The sequence below is a fragment of the Pavona decussata genome, unplaced genomic scaffold, assembly GCF_977016875.1.
Source record: "Pavona decussata unplaced genomic scaffold, jaPavDecu1.1 SCAFFOLD_254, whole genome shotgun sequence".
NCBI lineage: Eukaryota > Metazoa > Cnidaria > Anthozoa > Scleractinia > Agariciidae > Pavona > Pavona decussata.
Genome location: NW_028145657.1, coordinates 3,820,001 through 3,842,411, shown reverse-complemented (window position 1 = coordinate 3,842,411; position 22,411 = coordinate 3,820,001). Strand labels below are relative to the sequence as shown.

At 36.9% G+C, this 22,411-nt stretch overlaps 3 protein-coding genes across 4 annotated transcripts in view; 2 read left to right on the top strand and 1 right to left on the bottom strand.

The window, feature by feature from the left end:
- Positions 1–1,212: 1,212 nt before the first annotated feature.
- LOC146456661 (uncharacterized) lies at positions 1,213–6,374 on the top strand. The gene is made up of 6 exons (XM_085092810.1): positions 1,213–1,353; positions 1,441–1,503; positions 1,672–1,818; positions 2,585–2,686; positions 2,978–3,152; positions 5,985–6,374. The coding sequence occupies exons 1-6, from the start codon at positions 1,348–1,350 to the stop codon at positions 6,221–6,223; spliced, it is 732 nt and encodes a 243-aa protein (XP_084948936.1). The 5' UTR covers positions 1,213–1,347; the 3' UTR covers positions 6,224–6,374.
- A 2,633-nt stretch (positions 6,375–9,007) lies between these two features.
- LOC146456660 (MIT domain-containing protein 1-like) lies at positions 9,008–11,789 on the bottom strand. The gene is made up of 2 exons (XM_085093137.1): positions 11,242–11,789; positions 9,008–9,488 (listed from the first exon to the last, which is right to left on the bottom strand). Exons 1-2 carry the CDS (start codon positions 11,678–11,680, stop codon positions 9,214–9,216), a joined length of 714 nt encoding a protein of 237 aa, XP_084949263.1. The 5' UTR covers positions 11,681–11,789; the 3' UTR covers positions 9,008–9,213.
- Positions 11,790–11,857: 68 nt separating this feature from the next.
- LOC146456659 (cell cycle control protein 50A-like) overlaps positions 11,858–22,411 on the top strand; it is a 13,050-nt gene continuing 2,496 nt past the window's right edge. Inside the window, exons 1-7 of one of the 2 annotated variants that reach the window (XM_085093135.1) lie at positions 11,858–12,012; positions 12,092–12,225; positions 14,211–14,390; positions 15,393–15,540; positions 16,487–16,834; positions 17,109–17,274; positions 20,350–20,615. In XM_085093135.1, the coding sequence (XP_084949261.1) occupies positions 11,967–12,012; positions 12,092–12,225; positions 14,211–14,390; positions 15,393–15,540; positions 16,487–16,834; positions 17,109–17,274; positions 20,350–20,401 (1,074 nt within the window). In that variant the 5' untranslated portion in view covers positions 11,858–11,966 and the 3' untranslated portion in view covers positions 20,402–20,615. Of the gene's footprint in view, positions 12,013–12,091; positions 12,226–14,210; positions 14,391–15,392; positions 15,541–16,486; positions 16,835–17,108; positions 17,275–20,349; positions 20,616–22,411 lie in introns of those variants that run through there. The other variant, XM_085093136.1, reaches the window with a different exon arrangement.

Below are 22,411 nucleotides of genomic sequence, written 5' to 3'. Positions count from 1 at the left end.
GGTTTCTGTTATAATCAATAAAAACGCCGCGGTTTTTTTTTTTGTGCGTGATCTCGTAGACTGTTCGAGCGCTCTGTTTCATATCAGTTATAAAAGTGAAGAACAATAGAATTTTGATAGATTTCCCTTTCGCTCACAAGGGGCTAAAGGTCAAAATAATGTAAGCTCGCAATCATGACTAAACAAACTAACGCCGCAGCAAAACAAACTTTTCTAAAACTAAAGACAGTTTACTAATCCTGCACGTCATGTTTAAAGGAGAAGGATTGGATGATGTATACAAAAAGCAAGGAATTTATACTAGATAAATGAAAAAAATTGGTCGTCCAACAGACCGCTACCTCTTGATGAAAATGTATTAAGTTTAGGCCGTACTTTTTAGTCTTAAGAAACATCTCTTCAAGGACTTATATTAAGACGACAAAACAAAAGGGAAAATTAAAACAAAAGAACTTGGGGTTGGGCACAAAAAGAGACGGAAACGCTGTTGCGTTTTGGCTTTGTAAAACTTTTGAATATTGAGTATGTTCGAGATCACATTTCAGGGAAACAGCGCCTAATTGAAGGAAGCACTAAATTTATATATTTTGACAATTTGGCCGAAATTAGCTTAAGAAACGAACGGAATGTACCAGGTGTTACTTGAAAATATGAAATATTAACAGCATCACAGCATCAGAGTATCACAAGGATAACCCTCAGGTTCGTTAACTCGGTCCTGGAAGTCCATCTACAGACGTGGTTTCAGAAAATTTAATCGTCGAAAAAGGTCAAGCTCATTAGATCAACACGATTAAGAACCACACTAGCAGTGTTTGCTCTGATATCAGTTGCTCAGGAAAGACACCGGCGATCATCAGATTGTTTCGCCGTATGATAAAGTTCTACTGATTTCTCGAAGTTCAGAGAGGCTAACTGCCCCCCCCCCCCCCCCCCCAAAAAAAAAAGAAAAGAACCATTCAGATATGGATTAGGGCAGCCAGCCTGAAATTCTTTTTTGTGCAAATAATTGTTTCCTTTGAATACCTACCTTCAACAACACAGGATGAAATAACATTGGTAAGAACAAGCTCTTCCTCTGTTTAACGCAATCCTCAAATACCAGTGGTACTTCCTTCATCAATACAGGAGAGAAAAATGGGCATTGCAACCAAGATATCAGTGGAAATAAGGAAACAACAGAAGCATTCACCTCATCATGATCAGTATCGTCTTACAGGGCAAAAACCCTATAAATTGCAACGATCATCGCTTGAAATCTCAGGATCTGTTTTAGAGTGGTAACAAGTCCATCTGCTCAGCCGGTGTTTTTGGTTTATAGTGTGACTACCAGAGAAAGATTTTGTCATGAAGGTAAATTTTTCTAACTCTTCAGTTAGGTCTAAACCAAGTTTTATCATTCATTTTAGTCATTTTTTTTTATTTCTGTCCTATACACAGATCATCGCAGCTGCAGTTATCAGTTTGGCGTTTTTATGCCTTCAACCATTTGCCCTTGGAAAGGTTAGTTTTGCCCCTTTATAAGTGACACTCAGCTCCTTGGCAAACTCAGAAACAAACATGGCCTTACTATCACTGTACGTACAAGCCACCATTGAGTTGGGCCAACTAAAATATCATCATGCAGGTCCTTAATTTAAATTCAGTCTTTGTCTCCATTAATCTGTCCAGGTTGATCGATACAAAATGGCACTGGTAGAGAAGGGAACACCATTTTCAGAGCAAATCGATGTCGATGAAGGGCGAGATGCAGAGGTTTTCCGGGTTCCGCGTCATAACGACTTTGAGGGCGCGGACTTCTATCACGATTTTAAAATGGTAAGTGTCAAGTTAACACTGAACTAAAATAACAGTGAGCAACGAAACTGACACGGCCCTGGAATTAATTAGCGCAGACTCATTAGCAGGAATCGGTGTTGAAGCCTGAAATCGTTGATTGCGTAAAATAATGACTTTATAGTAGTCAGTGATCAACTGATTTTATCAGTTCTTAATGATACCATGAGATGACAGAACTGGCTGACAATTACCTGAAGTTGTCGTGATTGCGTGTTCGCGTGCATGTGAAGAATAAAAGATTTTTGCAATTGTTGCCTGTTGAGATAGATTGTGAGCCAGAGCCTTGTTGTGAATCATCTAAGTAGACGTAAACCCTGAATAAACCGAGATCTGTAGTGCACGTTTCGCCTTTTTTGTTATCTCGTGTGAAATACCGCTATTGAAGGCTAGCATTTATACACATCGGCCTTTTTTCATTACTTTTCGCTTCATTGTTATCCTAATAGACATTGATTAAAAAATTCGACACAACATTATAGTTTGGAAGACATGTTTCCGATACTTCAGTACTCATAGTCAGTGCAAGGATGTTTACAATTTAACAGTCTAATATCTATTCTGCTGCTACGTAAACTCGGTAATGTTATCCTAGTCTAGTGACCCCACACCATAAGGCGGTTAAGCTGCGTCTGTATCTTGTTCTTTATTCGTATATTTAACTAAAAAAGATGTAAACTTTTGGTTGTAAAATGAGACAAAAAGATCTATTTTTTTAATACATTACATTTCCTTTCTACCCCTACAGCGTCTGACTGCTACAAGGATTCCATCTCGAAAGGTCTGCTACATTTCCGAAATGGATGCGTCTTTACCATCTCCTACAAAACTAAAGGCGGATCTCAATCGGGTAAATACTTTGACCCGATTAATATCAAATACTTAATTACGTAAGCGTTTAAGAAAGAAAATATAAAAAGCTGAGGTTATGTAATTTTGACCATATAGGTCAGGTAGTGATTGGCAGCGACTTCCGGCAGATTCACTCGTCACAAGAAAATATAAAGATCAAATAATCTTTCAGACGAGTACCCGGCTGTAGCTTGACCCTTGAACACTAAACATGCCATCTTTGAATGCTGTTATATTTTATTTACCATTGGCTTTACTAATTTTGATTTATTTGTTTTGCACTTCTCAGGTTTCTTCCCCGTCTGACCAGCTCCCTGTAACAACAAAGTCTCATCTGGTGGCTGTCACTGGACCTGCCAACAGAATTCTTCTCACTAAGGAGATTTTGGACTTCTGTGGTGCCTTGCCGATTTACAATATTGAACTAATCAGAGGCGACCCAATCGATGGAAATGGAACTGCAAGTAAGATGGAAATTTGAAGTTTTGTTTTAGTGGCATCATTCAAAGTCTTAGGTTCCTTTAAACGCTCGGTAGGCACCGCCGATACTAATGTCTTCTCTATGTTGTACAAATCTCTTGTTCGGCCAATACTGGAATACGCGGTACCTGTCTGGTGTCCTTACCTTGTTAAGGACATCCATGCCCTCGAGAGTGTACAGCGAAGAGCATCAAGACTTGCTTTAAACCAACGCAAAGGACAAATGTCCTATGAAGACCGATGCAAATTACTAAAATGGCCTACTCTTTCCGACCGTAGAACTTATTTATCTTTAATTGAATGTTTTAAGATAGTTTTTGGATTTTATCATTTAAAATTTGAAGACTTTTTTGATTTCGCCACAACTCGGTCTACAAGGGCAAATCATCAATACAAGCTCTATGTCAAACCAGCACGACTCAACTGTTATAAACATTTTTTTTTCGTTAGAACTGTGAAACTATGGAATGAACTACCTGGTGATATAGTGGAAGCTGATAGCTTTCAGCATTTTAAATCTAAGCTCAAAATGCATTTAAATATTTGACTCTAAAGATCTCGATTTATGTATACTTATTTTTGTTTTTCTTTTATTTGAGGGAGTTTTCGCATAGGGCTAACCTCCAAACTTCCTTTTCTAGAAGTACTTTTCTTCTTAGTTTTATTTGTATATATAGCCTGCTTCTGGAATAAATAAAGTATGTATGTATGTATGTATGTATGTATGTATGTATGTATGTATGTATGTATGTATGTATGTATGTATGTATGTATGTATGTATGTATGTATGTATGTATGTATGTATGTATGTAATGTAGAATGAGCTTAATTTAATGTTTGCAATCTTGCAACTGTTCAGTTACTGGCGTTTAATTCAAGTTTCGACTTTGTGATTGTTCACAGAGGTCGCAAAACTAAGTTTGTTTCCTATCAAAATATACTCCGCCACTGAAATCTTAAATGTGTGTGAAAGCCTGTTCGAATATATATGCAACATCTCTTGATATCATCAAAAGAAACATTGTAGCCACAACACAGCTCGTTCAATTTCCGTGAGCTTACAGCTCCTCCTCAAATGTTGTTACTTGACACTATATTATGAGAAGATGTACCGTGTTATTCAGTGATAGCGGAAGTAGAATATCAAACTTGTATAGCAGAAAATGTGTTTGGCACAAATTTCTTCACCGATAATTTATTGTTTTCACGCTTGTATCTCAAATTCTTCTGGTTGAAGTCGAAGCAGGACGACTTACACCAACGACAAGAGAATTATTCATGACAACTGGCGTTGTAAATTAGTAATTGTAGGTGTATGGTACGAAGAAGTTCAGTGCGTTTTTCAAGAATGCAATCAAAAGTCGTAAATTGCTGGTCATTGTTCTTTTTTGCAATATTGACAATAGCTTGCAAAAACGGAATTACCATAATACATTTCATAGCTTTTATCGAAATTCAAACTTGTTTAAACTAGGAGGGTCTTAGGAAACATAGAAATCGCCAATTTTGTGTCCCCAAGGCTCAAACTACAATAGGTGTATGCTATTTAAAATTTCATAACACAAACAAAACGTTTAAACAGCCTTCCTTACGAACAAATGAAGACAACAACAAAGAGCAAGGTTGATTTAATGGTTATTAGGGACTGATACATTTGATTCCAATATTTCGAAAGGCAAAGCATTTCTTCTTCAGAGTATTACAGGATTGACCTTGAGGCAAAAGAGGGGATTTAACGGGTTCGAGGGGAATAAGTTGCACGTCAGCACATTACAGTTGTGAGAAAGAAAATTTTCTAAGACCATAACGCTACTGACATGCAACTTATTTCTTTCGAACTCCTTAAATATAATCGTGATAGTGCAGTGTGCATAAACCTAGAGGGCATACCAATAAAAACATCGAAAGAAGTCAAACCCTTGAACTCCTATAGGTATAAGTAGGAGAGATAAGACATGAACTATTTTCCCGGCGCCCTTCATCCTCCAATGTTGTGTTATATATTCAAATTTCTTATTCCAACGTTTTTCGTATTGAAATAAATGTGATGGTACATTTCCAGCCTGGTGAAAGAATGAGAATAATGTATTATTCGAGGAAGTGACACAGGCAAACTCGGAAACTCCGTTTGCTCCTGTCAGGAGTCGAACCTAAGACTCGTGGGAGCTAAGGCCATTAAACTAGGTTCAACTCGTTTTTCTTATTGTTTTTGTTTTTACTTTCGTTGTCAAAGTTATAACATTAGCTATTTTACTCATGCCTATTAGCAAATTGCTTTTTCAATTTTCAAATCAGAATGACACCAGTTATTTCTGTTACTTTAGTTATTCATGCGCAAGCCGTTGTTATAATGATATCAGAATTGCATCTCCTCTGAATGTTTTAATAAAAATGTAAAGTAGTTTGTCTCAAGGTCAGTTTCTGAAAGACGGCCTTAAGAAGAAAGGCCGTGACTTTCAAAATATTGCAATCAATATTCGCGTTTTGCAAATTGAAACTTACTGGTCTAAAGCATCGGACAAAAATCAATCCCAGGACACTTCTAAATTTCTCAGGCAGTTGCATAACTTTTCACCCAACAAAGCTGCAGCTCGTGTCCACCCGATATACTACTCAATCATTCTACTTCAAAAATGTTGCTGTAAATGTTTTCCAAAACAGATTTTTTGATGGACACATTATGAATTTAAATCGAGCGAAGTGCGACGGTAAGTGTTGTGTTGGAATGTTGTACCACTCAGGCCAGAGGATAAGGTCCGTTAATTAAATTCTTGTATTAGACAAGATCCTGACTATTTTTTCTTATTTTCTTCAGAATTTCAAGTGGAGCGTCAAAAGCGCTACATCATCAAAGAGTTTGTCTCATGTGGGAGTTTTTCTGTCGCTGTTCAATGCCCTCACGTAAAGTGGAACCTGGTGTGCAAAATGAAGAGTGGCTCATGCTACTACTACGTCACTTGCAAAAATCAACAGCCAAGGAAAGACGACTGGAAATGTACAAACGTGCACATTAGAAATAGCTTTCCCTCCTGCTGCAATTATTCCTGTCCTTAAATTAGTTTCAAAAAGCAGAAGCAGGAAGTGCTGCTCATAGCAAAAAGCTAAGGGAAAGATTTGTGCTTTTATATTTTGTGGGTCTTCTGTTTAATTTTGGCATTTATATTGTCAAGTTGTTTCAGCTGTGTATTTTTTCACTGAAGGCAAGAACTTTAATTAAACTTTTGTAAACGAAATTCAATCTTAATTCCAATAAAATTGACAAAAATTACCCCACTTGCGTAATGAACTTATGAACTACTGCAAATTGAGCTATTCACTTTTACAAGATTAAACTCTTTTTGGTTTTGCCATCCCCTTGCCTTGTTGGCTAGGAGTATTGCTTTGATTGAGCTATGTTTACTGGGATAGAAAATAGTGCTACAACCAATTTGGATGAATTTGGACCACTTGCGTGGGTGTTTATTTAAAACACTTGAGACATCCAAAAATGCAATGCATAATCCCAAAAATGCTGAAGGGACTAATCCGTTTTCAATAGCCTCCATTTGGCGCGAAAATATGCTCAGATATTTGTCCGCGGACATTATCTGTTCCGAGAAGCGAACAGTTTTCCGAGAGCGAAGCTCGAGGAAAACTGTGAGCTTCGAGGAGCAGATAATGTCCAAGGACAAATATCTGAGCATATTTTTAAAGTCAAATGGAGGCTATTGTGTTTATTATCCTTCAAATATTTTTCGCAACATGCGGAAATCTCGCGGGTATCGGCAGGATCTGCCATTCTGTCATATGTCAATCACGTCAAAGTTTGTCAGTTGGCTTCCAAAATCTCCACATCAGATTTCGCTTCAGGTTGAAATCGTTTGTTTGGGGAAAAGGTAAAACATTTGAAAGGAAAGTAAACTTGTTTAATTCCGTGAAAGACAAAAGCAAGATACAAGTGGCGGATAAGGTTACAGGGAATCTAACTACCTCTCGAGAACAAGCTAAAGGTCACTGAAAGCGAAAAACTGTAAAGTATCGCATTCCGTAAAAGTTGTAAACTGCCGTCAACGAAACAGCCGGCGCTTTGTTGTTCTCTTCCTTTGTCTCGTATTCAATTGGAGCAGCACTTTATATCGAAAATACAATTGTGGAATTTGCTAGCCGAAAACGACCTGTGAAGAACCTGCGGTCGAATACGACGCCACCGGTTGTTTTTGCTGGATTCCATCCCGTCAAAGCGCTTTCTTGACATTAAATGGAGCCAGCAACGAAGTCGTTCACAATCACTGAGGATTAAACTTGTTGCTCAAGAGTAAAACAAGCTGCTTCTCTGCGTAGAGAATTTTGACATCTCGGGGTATCATGGCTGGTTTTTGTTTCGTGGACGAGATTTTATGTTCGCGAGCGATCTCGACCAGGTGAGCATTGATAGCATCATTTACCGGCTTGAACTCTGTCAGTAATGGTACTGAAATTTATGTTTTCGTTGTTTAAATTCCTTATATCCAGGCCAGCACGAATTGCTCTCATTGAATTACAACTGTAATATTTGCCATCGTGTGAGCGAGCTTCGAGCTTATTAATTAAACTCGTTTAATAGCTTGTTGATGGCTTTCTCATTTCGCCAGACTGAACGAAAACCATAAATACTCTTAAATGAGATGGGCCGTAGGGAACAAGTTATGGTCATTTTCTTGGCATATAGTCAGTTACCAAAGCATACCTGAATGTATAACCGTCTTATGTCAAATTTTAGGTCAAGTTTTAGTTCCACTCAAAAGTGCCTGAATTTTTACATGCGGTCCTTCAATTTAAACAAAGAACATTGCATCAACTTTTTTGCTCCAAAGCATCTGTTTTACTGCTTTTTTCTTTGCTCTTCTTTTCTTTTTCTTGATAATTTGGCCTTGTTTTCTTGAAGGGTAAGCATAAACCAGCAGAAAAAAAAAGAAAGAAACACAGGGTGATGTTCTCTGACTAAATTGAAGGTCAAAAGCAAACTTTAGGCACTTTTGAGCGAAACAAAAAATCGACCAAAAATTTGACATAAGAGAGTTACTCACTCGGCCCTTCAATTAAGGTGGTTGAACACAGTTTGCGCGCGCTTTACAGATTCTCTTAGTGATGCTATTAAGCGCGCGCTAGGGTTGTGGTACGCAAATACGGCGGTCGATAAAGTGATCCCTCAATTTCACATGAAATGGATAATAAAGTTAACTTTTGATGCTAAATAACTAAGGTTTTCGTTTCTGGACTATTTTTCTTTTCTTTCCGAGCAAAAAAAAACCATTCACCAAGACCTTTCGCATGCTTTTCATCTTTGCCATGAAACCCAAATAAAACCACGCATGCGCATTTGACCAAAAATTTGCGACTGGTTGTTTTCGTGGAAATGAACTGTTTTCTAAGGAACCACTCATTAGAATTCCCTGAAATTTGGCATGAAAATAGTTCCCTAAAAGCGTAACTCACCTACAAAGAGAAACCTAAATCTAACAGAGGTTATCTTCACAAAACATTAAAATGCAAAATCAATATTTGCAGGAGATCTCTCTGTCAAAATTACATAAAAATAGTGCAACTGTGTCAGTGTTTTGTGAGTTGTTCTGAATACAAAAAATGGAAAAAATCTAATGAGTACATTTTCTAAAAATAAAGGAAACCTACCATTTATGGACGTTTAATAGTTCGCTGCGTTGCCATGGAAACGGTTCTAAGCTCAACAAGACGTACGAAAATACATTCTTTCTTAGTTGGTCTTACACCGTACCAATTTTGAGCGTCCAGAAATACATACTTTCCAAATAACGTCTTCTAACATCTGTACACTAAAAAATTGTATTCGGCCACCTTAAATGTCTAACAGACTGCAAAATGCAAATGCAAGACAGTCAACTATTGAGGTGAATGATGCTTCACCTTTTGCATGGCTGTTGCCTGCAGAGGGTAGCAGTGACTGCTTCATTCTTTCTAAGCATCTGCCGCAGAGGCTACCGACCTACTGAACCTCCTTAATACAGGATAAAATAGATCTTGTTAAAAGATGTCAGCAGCATCCACCTTTATCCTTTCTTTAGATAAATATCAATCATGGTTTCCTGGCATTCTCGCAGGTTGAAGTCACAAAATCCAATGCAGAAATTCCCTCCAGGCCGCTTGAAGTAATCAAGTCCCCTGCCGATTTTGATAACCCATCCATTATTGAATCTGATTTCACGGTCATGAAGAGTAGCAGAATACTCAATTTCTAAGTTTATGTTGTGTTTCTTTAAGCTGTTTTTGAGTCCTTGCAGCCTCTTGGCCTGATTATTTTGGCTGTCAGGATCTTCATCTTTAGCTGTAGGTAAGAAACAGATAGAATACTAAGTGCTATAATTTCCAGAAAATTATTTTTCTCAAAAATAACAGAAACGAAAAGCAAAGCAAATGCAGGGTAAAATTTTTTGAATCAATAAATTGTAGGCCAAATGAAAAAAAATGAGACAAATCTGAGCAACTACAAAAATTGACCCAAAACTTGACATTTATGCTCTCAGCTTTCAAAGTTCCCTTGTATTAGAAAACCACTGTTTTGATGTTACAGATACCCTATTTGATTTATTCTCCAAGTGACCCATTTTACTGTCATGCAGAATATAGCTACGAAGAACCACAACTATACAACAGTATTTTCTTGAATAAATAATTATACCTGAGCCATTATTTTCTGAGCTATTATACTCCCAAAGGGGCAATTTTTTCATAGAGCTCAGAGTTAAAATCTAGTTAAAAACTTCCTGAAAGGGATTAGATGGTGGGGGGGGGGGGGGGGTAGGGAGCAATAAGATTATTGTATTTGAATAAAGGCTGTTATTTTCAATGACCAATGATGTACTTGAAAACTGGGAAAGATTTCTGCACAGCCTGATGCATTAATATTATTTATACATGCAATCAGTCCTATTTACTCTCTCTCAAAAACGTCAAGCATGAATCAAGTTTGAGTCGCAAAATGTATAATAATTTTCATGTAAGAGACTGTGCAGAGATCTTCCCAAAAACTGTAACACATCATGTCATGGTTTGATGAGAGGGAAGTGAAATTGCTAATTTTTTCCTGCAGCAGTCCCAAACGCACTGCACACCACATTAAATTAAAAAGAGAGATGTCAGGGAATGAGGTGTGGCTACTTTAAAGAGGCCCTCAGACACCTCCTCCGGGCCAGGCTGCATTTTATATTTAACAATATTAGATTATGAGCTCGAGATTTTTATCTCGTGGTAGTTGATGAGGCCGAAGCTCAAATCCACTAACATGCATAGAAATTGAGAGCGAATAATCTAATAAAAATATTGTTTTAGTGTATATCTACTTGTCGTTCAAAACTAAACAAGTAAGTTATCTATTTCCTCATTGCAGACACTTCGAAAATGCGATGAAGCGGCCTCCATTTTGTTCAAAACTGCTACTCACTATCTATCACAGAATAGATAGCGAGGATCGTAGCCAATCAGAGAACAGCATTCGTGATAGAACACTAGTAGATTTATACTAAGTAGGTTTAGATTTTCAACGTGGGTGTCCAAGTCGCTCAATGTACATGTACTGGCCGTGCACAATCATGTTCTTTGGTATTAGGGTTAGCTGTAAGACAGAAGTAAGTGCCTTGTGTAAGATTACCTCATAGGCATTGGTGGAAAGAAAAATCAGTTGGCTTTTAAAAACTTCTGCTATTCAAATGAACTGTCATTATCCAAAAATATATGGGATTTTGTCTTCTGTGTGGGATTTGAGTCTACAGGCAGTGGAGCAGGGAGTCTGGGGGAGGCGGTCGGGTTAGCTCCAAAACTTTTGGCATATCTTTGGTGTAGGACATACTAGTCTGTTCCAGGCTCTCAGAGACGCAAAAGACCAGGCAAGAGGATTGAAAACGAGGCCAGTCCTCCTTCGTTTTCGTTCCTCTCGCCCGTTCCTTTGGGTCACCCACGGTGTACCGAGAGATGGTACACTGGGCTAAGGACGTACCCAGTGGGACGTACCTTGGGACGTACGAAATTGTTTTCAAGGAAAAATAATTATTATTCGTCAGTATGTTTCCGTATCCACTTACTAGTGACAAGTTTGATGTCTCGTACTGTTCCAGTGCTCACAAGCAGCTCACAAAAGCGAAGGAAATTATAAATCTGGTGAACGTTTCGAATGTAAGGGTCTTCAACAACAACTTCTCTCACGTGTCCTTCTAAGTATTTCTCAAACACTCGCCGATAACTATATCCAACTGCTCCGTCCTTTATGTTGATTTTCTCGTGGAAAGTCCCCGCTTCTTTCTGCTCGCTGACCAATTTTTTCAGCTTTTCCGCGCGTGCAATGTAGGACTCCATCTTCTCTCGATAATGCGCTTTTGTGGAGTCATCTTTAGTGTCTTTCAGCACGTTCATTAACAGCGCTAGGCCTTCTTGATAACAAACTAAGGCTTCAGAATAGCTCTGCGATTGATCGAGCTCAACAGCCCGCGTTAAAACACTTACTGCAGCGTCCAAACTCATCATAGTATTTCCTGGTTTCGGCCGATTGTCATGATGATTGTCACACAACGCATTTCTCAACTAACAGTGGTTTAGCCAATCACAATGTCGTTTCCATCTCTTCTTTATCTCGCCAATCACAGGATTCGTGTTATCTTCAAAGGGATCATAACATTAAGGGGCTCATCTGAGAAGTGACTAAACTTGTATCTGTTTTCAGCCCCCAACGTTATGAAAAACGCACCACTTGAATGCGCTTCGTGGCGCTCCGGAGGTCTGGGCAGGTGCAGTTGTGTTTGATGATGACAAGATGGCGGATTCTACCAGGGAAAGGAAGAAGTCGAAAAAGCCATCAAGTAAGGGCTTCTGTTGTCTGATTTTCGCTTAGATAGAGACGGTACTAATAAGTAAGCTATACTATTGTTTCTAATGCAGACACGAACTTCAAACAGCAAAGATTAAAAGCATGGCAACCGATTCTGACAGCTTCGACAGCACTACCTTTGTTTTTTGTGATCGGCGTTGTATTTATTCCCATCGGAGCCGTACTCCTCGTTGCTTCCGATAAAGTAAGTACGAGTAGTTAGGTAAAAATAATTTTAGTAAAAGAAAAACGAGATCTAAAACACAGATCGACAAAGTAAATCATCAATACTAGACATATACCCTCAACCTGGGCGCGTACATAGCAAGCTTTCTAACCACCATCGCCCTTGCTTTTCCTGTATATTTGCGAAGACTTAAGTTTTGTTGATCGTTGTTGAAAACGTTTCAGTACATTTTTTCTTCATCTTGTTGTTACATTTTAAAAATTATTGGAGAAAAACCTTATAACTTTCTTGCCTCAGCGATACACAAGTGTGTGGCCAGTTTCATCACATGAATAATTTGATTTTCTCAAACGTACCGATAACCATGGCGATAACTTATATTTACCGGGCGCGAAAACTATTTTATGCAAAAGAGACGTTCAATCAGGCCTGCTAAGTTAACTTATTGGGACTTTGAACAACGCGTACGGACGTTTGGTTTAATATATGTAGGCGTCTTCTGTACAGAGAGAAGAATGATCATTGTCTGGCTATGGAACATCATTTATTTTTAAGGAGATTTGCATGAGTAAGATGTAGCAAAATCTCAGGGTGCAGTATAGCTTGCAACATTAAAGCAATATTGGATTGAAAATTTATATTTGAGTACAATGTGTGAAGTACAGCATGTTTCGACTATACAAAATATTACAACTGTTTGAATAACGAAACAACAACATAGCGTCTAAACACACTGTTTTGAGGTTGAGCTCTACAAAACAACTACTTGAAAAAAACACTCTTATCATGAACGATTGGAAATGTCTAAATTAAAGCATGAATTCAAATAGTTCAAATTCAACAGTTTTTTGTTCAGCTGTCTCAATGGATGATTACAGTACTATTACTGACGATTACTGATTCATTTTATAACAGAATATTTTTTTGTGTGACCAGTAAACTATTAAGTGTCACCTTGTGGTAGTTTTGACACATGTCAACAAAGAAAACTCAATTTATCACAAGGCCATATGCATACACTTTTTTCTCCAAATTCATTATAAATGTTCAATATAAAGGGTACAAATTGGCTGGAAATATGCATGGCATTTTGGCTTCATGTAATACTTTTAGCCAACTGGGCCCAGTTGTTCAAAGCCTGATTAAGCTAATCTTTGGTTAACATAAACTTTGATTCAAGATTAATTGCTTGTCAAAAACAGATTCTTCCAAAATATTTTTATCCCTTAGTTTGACTTCAGAAGAATTTTCTTTTCCATTAGCTTAATAGCTTTTAAAATCATTTTTTACAAGCGAGAAGAAAACTGTTAACCAGCTTTTGAACAAATGGGCCCTGGATCCTGTAAAACCCCTTGAATCAGGAATCCAGAAAATTTCAGCAAATACACTTGACTTATGAAATTATGTTTTATGCCCTATAATCTCATTTATGATGAAAATTAGTGATAACAAAATCTGACATTTCAACGTTTCCATGTTTTCATCAATCAATGATTATGTAAGGTAAATACGATATCTAACTGAAAAAAAAATTAAGAAAAAAAAAATATAAAAAATGAAGGTTTGAAAGTACAAAATAAATGAATATGTTCAGTTTGTAAAAAAAAGGTTTGGCCTGAGTGAAGATAGCATGATTGTCCAGTTTCAAGGTGACTCCTTTTGTGCCAATTTACAAATTTATACAATAAAATGCTGGTTAGCCATGCTTAATGTATCATTTTGCATATGGGGAGCAGGGATGGCGTGGTAGTGAGAGCACTAGCCTCCCACCAATGTGGCCCGGGATCTATTCCCAGACTCCCATCATAATGATATGTGGGTTGAGTTTGTTGTTGGTTCTTATCTTTACTCTGAGAGGTTTTTGTCCGGGTACTCCGGTTTTCCCCTCTCCTCAAAAACCAACACTTCTAAATTCCAATTTGATTTGGAAAGTGCCCCCAATTAGTGCTCTGCGCTAAAGACATTGACGCTTAAATAAAGTGGTTTTTTTTTTCTCTTTTCAGGTACAGGAACAGATTGTAGAATATACTTCTTGTGAAACAGCAGCTGGCCAAAGGTGTGACAAGTTTTTTGAAAATGTCACCAACACTGGAAAGACTTGCACCTGTAAAGTGAAGTTTAATCTGACTGAGCAGTTTAAAGGCTCTGTTTTTATGTACTATGGCTTATCAAACTTTTATCAGGTATGGAAACTCACAATCTACAGTGTAATTTTCTGCAAGGAGGGCTTAAATTCTGGAACAGGAGCTGGAGAAACATATCAGGGGAGGGGAAAGGGGAGCTTGGAAAGTCTCTCAGACTTACTCTCCCTTCCCCCTTCAAGTGGAAAGCTTATAAGTAATGTTTTTGGTAAAACGTATTTAGTCTATGCTTATTGGATCTTACAAGGTAGGACAAACTTTAATACTGCTTCTGAGTTATTGCTAATGATAAGAGCAAATTTGTTGCATTTATAGATTATAACCCACAGTTTTGTGAAAATCACCAGCACCTATTCATATACCACCATGGATTGAGAAAGCACTGTTGCATTGCAGCTGCAAAACCTGTGAACACTAAAACTTATTTGTGGAATGTTTTATGTTGTGTTGTGAAAGTGAACCACCCAGGTTTAAAATGAATAAACTGCAAACTGTAATGGTGATTATTTTTGTGGTATGTGGTTTCTTCTTGTGGGTTGATCTGACATCTGACTGGTCATAGAACAAGAAACACCCAGAAGTAAGAAAAAAAAGCATCTATCATTTGTTCACCAGACATAAAACATAATGTCTCATTTCTTTCACAAAATAATATCACTCATCGACAGTAAATCCTAGCAGTATACAGGATGTTTGTTACATAAAGGTAAACCCACTGTATTTTTTTTAATGGCCTAGCAAGTCTTATTGTAGCTCAGTGATAGAATGTCCGAACTAGTAATTGAATGGTCACAGGTCTGTCTCCTAATGGGAGAACTCATTTTTTTCTGAGTGTTATGGAAAAAAAAAAATCTATCATTAATTTTATTCACTATTATTTCTTTCGCAAATTCAGAAGTTATAAGAATTTTCCTAGTGTTCATGGTTTTGCAGCCACACTGTAAAGTGTGTTATCTTGTCCATAAACATTTTGCTAACCTCTTCATATTTAAAGCCTCTCTGTGACTGATGTCTGTTTCATTTCATGTGTCTTTTCCTGTGCAGAACCATAGGCGCTATGTGAGGTCGAGAGATGATCTTCAGCTACATGGAGACCTGGAAGGAAAAGTTTCCGGTGACTGTGATCCATTTGGAAAAAACAACAGCACTCCCATTGCTCCTTGTGGTGCCATTGCAAACAGTCTTTTTAATGGTAGGTTCATCAACATTTTGGGGTACATTTTTTTGGGACATTCCAAATATTCAAAAATCAGAATACAGTACCTCAAAATATTGAATAAGTTTTGTATTTTTCTTCTAAAACATTAATAAGAATTCATTTCTTTTACTTTAGCCATTGGGACATTTTTTGCAACTGGGCAGCAGATACAACCCAGATTTTCATTGATTCCTTTTTCAGAGTACACAGAATATGTCCCCCAAAATGCCCCCCTTGCCTGTAACTTTCAATAATCAGTATGATTGAAAGGCTGGAGACTTACAGGGCTGGTTATGTGGAATTTTTTTATCTTGATTTTTTTGTTATTTTTACCAAATCTGTGACCAAACTATAGAAAAATGTAGGGCTACATTTCTCAAATACAGTAAAATTAATGTTTATTGGCCAAACACAACACATGTCAAAACTGAAGTGTACCGTGTACACTTATCCAGGTAAAGTTGAAAAAGGAATTTTCCCCCAAGTACACATCAAAATAATGTTTTCTATCCATGCTATTGTTTTTGATTGGCTGTCCATGTCAGAGTGCTGCTTTGTCCTGGGAATGTTCACTAAAGGGTGGAGCATGTGCCCATTGCTATCATGGTGTCTGTGTTTTCAAAAAGCTCTTTTTTTTTGCCTTCCACTTTAAGGCACCTACACTGTAGCCAACATTTTCAAATTTGCATGTGTTATGTTGTGGTTCAATTTTTATTTTCCTTTGTTTTTGTATATGGTGACGTATGGTAAGGAGTGTAAAACAAATCAAAATAACTATAAAAATTGAACCACAATATATCCACTCTGGGCAGTGTCTTTGTCTATCTATCTTCCTAATTATCTTCTTAGTACAAAATATAAAATTAACATTATCACAGGACTTAATGATATGTAATAGTAATAATAATTATGCAATGGTTCTTCTTTTAACTTCATACAGACAGTTTTAAGCTGACGTGGCTTAAGGAGACAAATAAGCCAGTGAGTGTGGGTCTGACATATAAAGATATCGCCTGGAAATCCGACCGAGAAGTGAAGTTTAAAAATCCTTCAGGAGACTTGAAAGCGGCTTTCAAGGATTATACCAAACCCCCAAACTGGCCCCGCCCTGTGTATGAGCTCGATACAAACGACACAGACAACAATGGCTTCCAGAACCAGGACTTTATCGTCTGGATGAGGACTGCTGCATTTTCAACATTCCGAAAGCTGTACCGCAAGATTAACCACACGGGAGATTTTGAAAATGGTCTGCCTAAAGGAGAATATCAACTTGATATCAGCTACAGTATCCTCTGAAAATGTGAAAATTTGAAATATTTGAATGTGTTCTTTTCAGCCACCCACAAGTGGATTCCTAAATAAAACTATCTGCCACAGAGAAGTACCTCAGCTATGTGGTGTTTAAAAACATACATGTGTATAGTTTTAGTATGTTGCAGGGACCATGATGGCAAGTCATTTTTGACTGACTTCAGTAAAGGTGCGACTATTGATGATAAATTTAAAATCAGATATGTTTTGTTCTCTACAAAATTATTTTCTTAACTTGAGGCTTACAGACTTCCCTGTGATTTCGTTTGATGGTGAGAAGAGGGTAATTTTGAGTACCACATCTTGGATTGGTGGCAAGAATCCATTCCTGGGCATTGCGTATATCACAGTTGGCGTCCTCTGCCTTGTGCTGGGATTCTCCTTCTTGATAATCCATATCAAGTTTGGAAAAAGGTAAGCTCTTAGTACCGTTCAATTTTGCTGAGTACTACGAATGAGTTCATAGATAAAACTACATGTACAGTGTACAAAGAAGCACAAACCATTGATCTTTGTATCTGTTACAAAATAGTGCTTCAAATGCGGCATTGCCAGTCAAGTTGCTAGAGGCTTGTAACACTAAACAAACAGCAGCCTTTGCCCAGGGCTGTCAACTCTCCCAGATAATCCGGGAGTCTCCAGATTTTGTACCGTATCTCCCCGTCTCCAGATATAGGTCTGTAATCTCCAGATTTTTAGCCGTATCTTGTGGTCTCCAGATTTATGTCTGTAATCTCCCGGATAATTGACGAAGTTTGCTATTTGTCGTAGACTCGACTTTCTGAAAAGAAAATCTGAAACATTTAGCATTGTTTCTGGTACTGTTTGATGTACTTCCCCCCACCCACCCCCACTGAACCCGTGAATTTTCCCTTGATGCGACGCCTCTGTAAGGCGCTTTGTTATTGCTGGCCTGGTAAGTCATATTCTCCATATTTGAAGACGTGTGAGGTTGACAGCCCTGTTTGCTTTGTCATCGCAAATAGGAGAATTCAGCTCTATCTTTTTTCACCAGATATATTGCAGCGGTGCAGGATTATTAAGTTGCTGGAACCATGTTACACTGCACTGTAAATGCTAAAAAAAATCATTGTAGTGTAGACATTTGTCAGTTCTAAGCTTGTACTCAATGCAGCAACAATGCAGCTAATTTTTTTAATCACTGTTTCTTGCAACTTGTCTTGAATTGCAGCAAGACAAGTGGGCGACAGGTCAACACCACTTAGTTTATAACTAGCAGTTTATTGATCACAGATCTTATTGGTTTTCCCTGGTGATACAATACATGTAAACGTGGAAGGAAAGAACTGCAGTGTTCATTTTTCCCTGACTCACACAGTAGTTACAGATACCTACTTACCTACCTTCCTTCAGCCCTGGTACAGTAACTGGAAGATAAACTCTTACATTTTGGTTCACACTTTTTAGTTTTAGGAAAGTACTGGTCAGTATCATTCATTTTAAGAGTTTTGTGGAAAGGGGCACATTCATAACTTTTTTTATCCAAAAACTCAAAAAAAAAATGCTCCAAACTTACCCAGTTGTAGTATTATTACAGTGTGGATTTTGTGTGTTAAATATTTGGCTAGAGGCTGAATTTTGAAGGATGTGGTCGCATGAAACTGACAGTACATCAAAGAAGACTGAGCCAAACTTCCAAGTAAATTAGCTTTGCAGAATAAATACAGTACCTTATTGGTTAGGGGTACAAAATCCACAGTACAGGCTAAAATTTGGAAAGTATGGAGGACTTTTTTGGCTTTTTGGTTAAAGAGCAAAACACCTCTTCATTTGCCAGCAAATTGTCCCATTTAAGGCCCACTTCCTATGCTGTGATAAACAGCCCTACAGCACTTGGGAATGCCATTCATTTGACAGACTCAAAAGTTAGAAACATAAGCACAGCTTGGCATGTCTTAAAGTTTGCTTCTGGACAGGAAAGTTTCATCTAATACTGTCTAAGTAAACTGCATAGTGTAAATTGATTAAAAGTTGATAAATTTGTAAAATTACTTTGATTGACAAAGACTTGCAAATAAATAATTAATAAAATTGCTATTGAATAATTGAAAGTCTAGCTTAATCAATGAAAGTATATAAATTGAAATCTTATCAAACCTCCGTACCAGGCTCAAAAAAACTAAAAAGCAACAGGCACAACTTTGTTAGCAGGAATATAAACAATATTTTTATTAGTTTAATTGTATGGCACAATAATTATTGTGACTTGCACACCACTTGATACTCTTAGTAGTTATTTTATTGGATAAGTTGAGCTCAACAACTGTTTAAACTATTTAAAATCAATCATTCGTCATGCTTGGCCTTATAAAATTAAACTGAAACAATGAAATCACTTTATTGAACCTCCAAGTATGTAGCAGTGCAGTGTTTCCAGGGCACAATTTGTAAAGGGCTGAAATGTTCATTAACTCAAATAAACATTCAAAATTAAGGTCATTCCCCTAAAACAGAACCTACACTCAGACTTTTTCCAAAATTTGCCCATGTGTGGTTCACTATATGTAAACTGCAAAAATGAAATAAAAAGAGGGGGTCACCGTGCCTGTTCTTCAGCAACGAAGCATTGAAATATGGTAATTTCTGCATGTTTGGACAAAAAGGACTATAATAGAGTATTTGCCAAAAACAGGAATTATTTTCTGAAGAGAACAGTTAACGGCTCATTTCATAGACTTTTTTCCCAGTTCATAAATCATTTTCAATGTGAAATCTATTTGAAAACTATTCCTAACCAGTACTACTGAGATATTCAACAAAATAATCTAATTTATTACCTCTGAAGGTAGGCCAAAATGTCCATTGGCGAGATATTAGGCGCAAAATTTGATATTTCTAACACTAGGATTTTCCTTAAATTTCCACGGTAGTTGGCAAACGATATTGTAGTTAGAAATCTGAAAAGAGAAAATAGGTACACCCGGTTGGTTTTGCAGCTATTTCACAAAGCAGTGGTAAATCAAGCTTCAAAACTGGTTTCTCCGCGAAGGGACTGGGGCAAGTCTTATGAAAACTCCTTAACTTCCGCGCAAAATGCAAATTAAGAGTTTTGTTGTTAGATGGAAGTCAGATTGAGTGATACTCAGTGGTTAATTAGAAATGAGCGTATTTTTTTTTTTATTTTGCCATTGTGCTCAGTAGAGTTGCGCACTGCAAAACAGGGGAATGACCTTAATGTTCTCATCGATCATAAATGGTGGAAGCCTGTAATCCATTTGTCTTTTCGATTTTAAGCCATCCTTACCTCAAGTCAAGAGTGTGCTGCGATTCATTGAATATTGTTTAAAAGTTTTCTTATGGACCATTTGTTAATCACTCAAATTTACAGTCAAATTAAGGGATTTCCTCTGATCTACACCTTTTATCGGCAAAATGTCATTTGCTAAAAGTGCATGATTACCTTGTGTCATTAGCATTCATCTAACTTTTTTTCATCCAATTAAACGAGAACTTATTTTTCATTCACAGGGAATATTCCAATACTGATCATGGACTGCAGATGAGAGAGATGCGAAATTAATCTTTGAATGAGTAACTTAATTTTCACTCAAATTAAAAAATGTTTTGTTGTTGCATAGGCTTAAAATCCTTGGATTTCAGTGAGAAAATGCTGAGGCATTATTGTATTTTGGTTGTTATGTTGAAGTGATTAATTCACTTTCAGTATTTAAAGTTATCTTAAATTTAAGGTTTGACAGTGCAAATAATTATATTATTAAACAATTTGGAGATAAGCTTTGAGTTCGAGTTTAGTGACTGATTGTTTAGCTGCCCAACATTGTTATTTATCAGTTAATGTGTACATTAAGTTAAGATACCTATGCACTGAGAGCAACTTTTGAGCGGAATCTAAAGTTATTTTTCATTCAAGATTATAAGTCAGTATTGGACGAACCATGGCCTGCAAATACAGCTGATCTCCAAGTATTGCATATTTTACTTTTCTTCTGAGTCACATTTTATAATAAAAAAAAGTCTGTGTTAAGTTATTTGCCATGCCTATCAGCTTTTGACAGTTTCGTTTCTAGCAAATACCGGTATTCTGAAGAAGGTTCCTGTGGTATATATATATATATTTTTTTGAGGCATCCACAAAATAATAATATTATTTTGTGAAACAATTGGCTCATAACTCAACTTAAGGATTTTAGCCCTGATAAACTGTAAACTGGTAAACCACAGAAAAATGCCACTTGTTCTCTTGCCATCTGAGCACAACTCATTGATGATTTTTTTTCTTGAGTAATAATCCTATTATCATGTTTTCCAAAATTTATTACTCAGTGCAATAAAATTACAATATAGCATTTATGGTATGGACAATACTTTTCTCCTGCATGAAAGACTGTAACATTTACACCTGGTATTATAATTTCTGCACTGTTACATTCTTTTCATAAATGTATTTAAAATATTAGGCAATAAATTTTGTAAAAGGGCGATTTAAAGTTTTGCTTTTAAAAACCCTTTAAACAATAAATCAAGATATTTAATTTCCTTTTTCTGGTATAAATGTATGTATTTTTCATCTTGAAAATAAGATATTGTCTTTCTTATTTTCATTAAATAATCTTGATAGTCTTTGGATCTACATTGTTTCTAGGTAATTTATGGCACTAATCTCGTGGTGATTAAAGTTAGGGCTGTGTTAGTGATGTTTTATGCTAGATTAGTACTTGTTTGATTGTAAATGCTATTGAAAACACTTTAGGAGTACTTTGATGTACCTGGAAAATTTATTTGCATTCGGGGAGTCGAACAAACCCTGATTGTGGTGTTAAGCATGATTTAGTATAATTTATTTAGTATGTATAGCACTGTTAAAGCATGCTTTAAAAATTTAGCTGAAAAACATATCTTGTCTTATTTAAAGGCCTTTGTGCAATTCCTTTGTGGTTTAACAGTGTAATGTAAAATAAACATTCAATTAAAGCTTGGTATCGCGTGGTTAACGCGGTGTAAATTTAAGTTCAGATTACGGTGAGATTGTTACAAGTGAAGCCTGAGGTTGTGTTTTGTGTTTTGACCCCTGATTTGGAATCCCAGCATTTGAAGGGCTCAATGCAGAAAGGGCCTATGTGCATTTTCAAGCCATTTTTTTTTACGTAGAATTAAAGCACTTCTGTGGTGTAATCAGCTCGCTAATTGAACAAACAATTAATTTGTTTATTAATGTTGATAAGTATGTAACAATAATATTATTAGATTTGTTCCAATTTGGGGAATATTAAAATTTAGCCAAAAACTAGACGTAGGCGCTTTTTGCACTTAGCCTTTCATTGATCTTCCATGATAGTCCGTGTTTGTGTGTGTGACACAGTAAACACCTGAAGGATCTAGCGCTCTGCACCAGAAACCCCCAAGCAATGTTTTGGATTTTTTGTTGAGAAAAGGCTTGCTTTCATACCAAAAAGGAGCACTCGTGTTGAAATATTGCATGGTTTATTACAAGAACCTTTTGAAGGACGTTAGCCAGACGCCAAAATTCAATTTTTTACAAAATTAGTTCTCAGGCTGAAACCATTTGCAA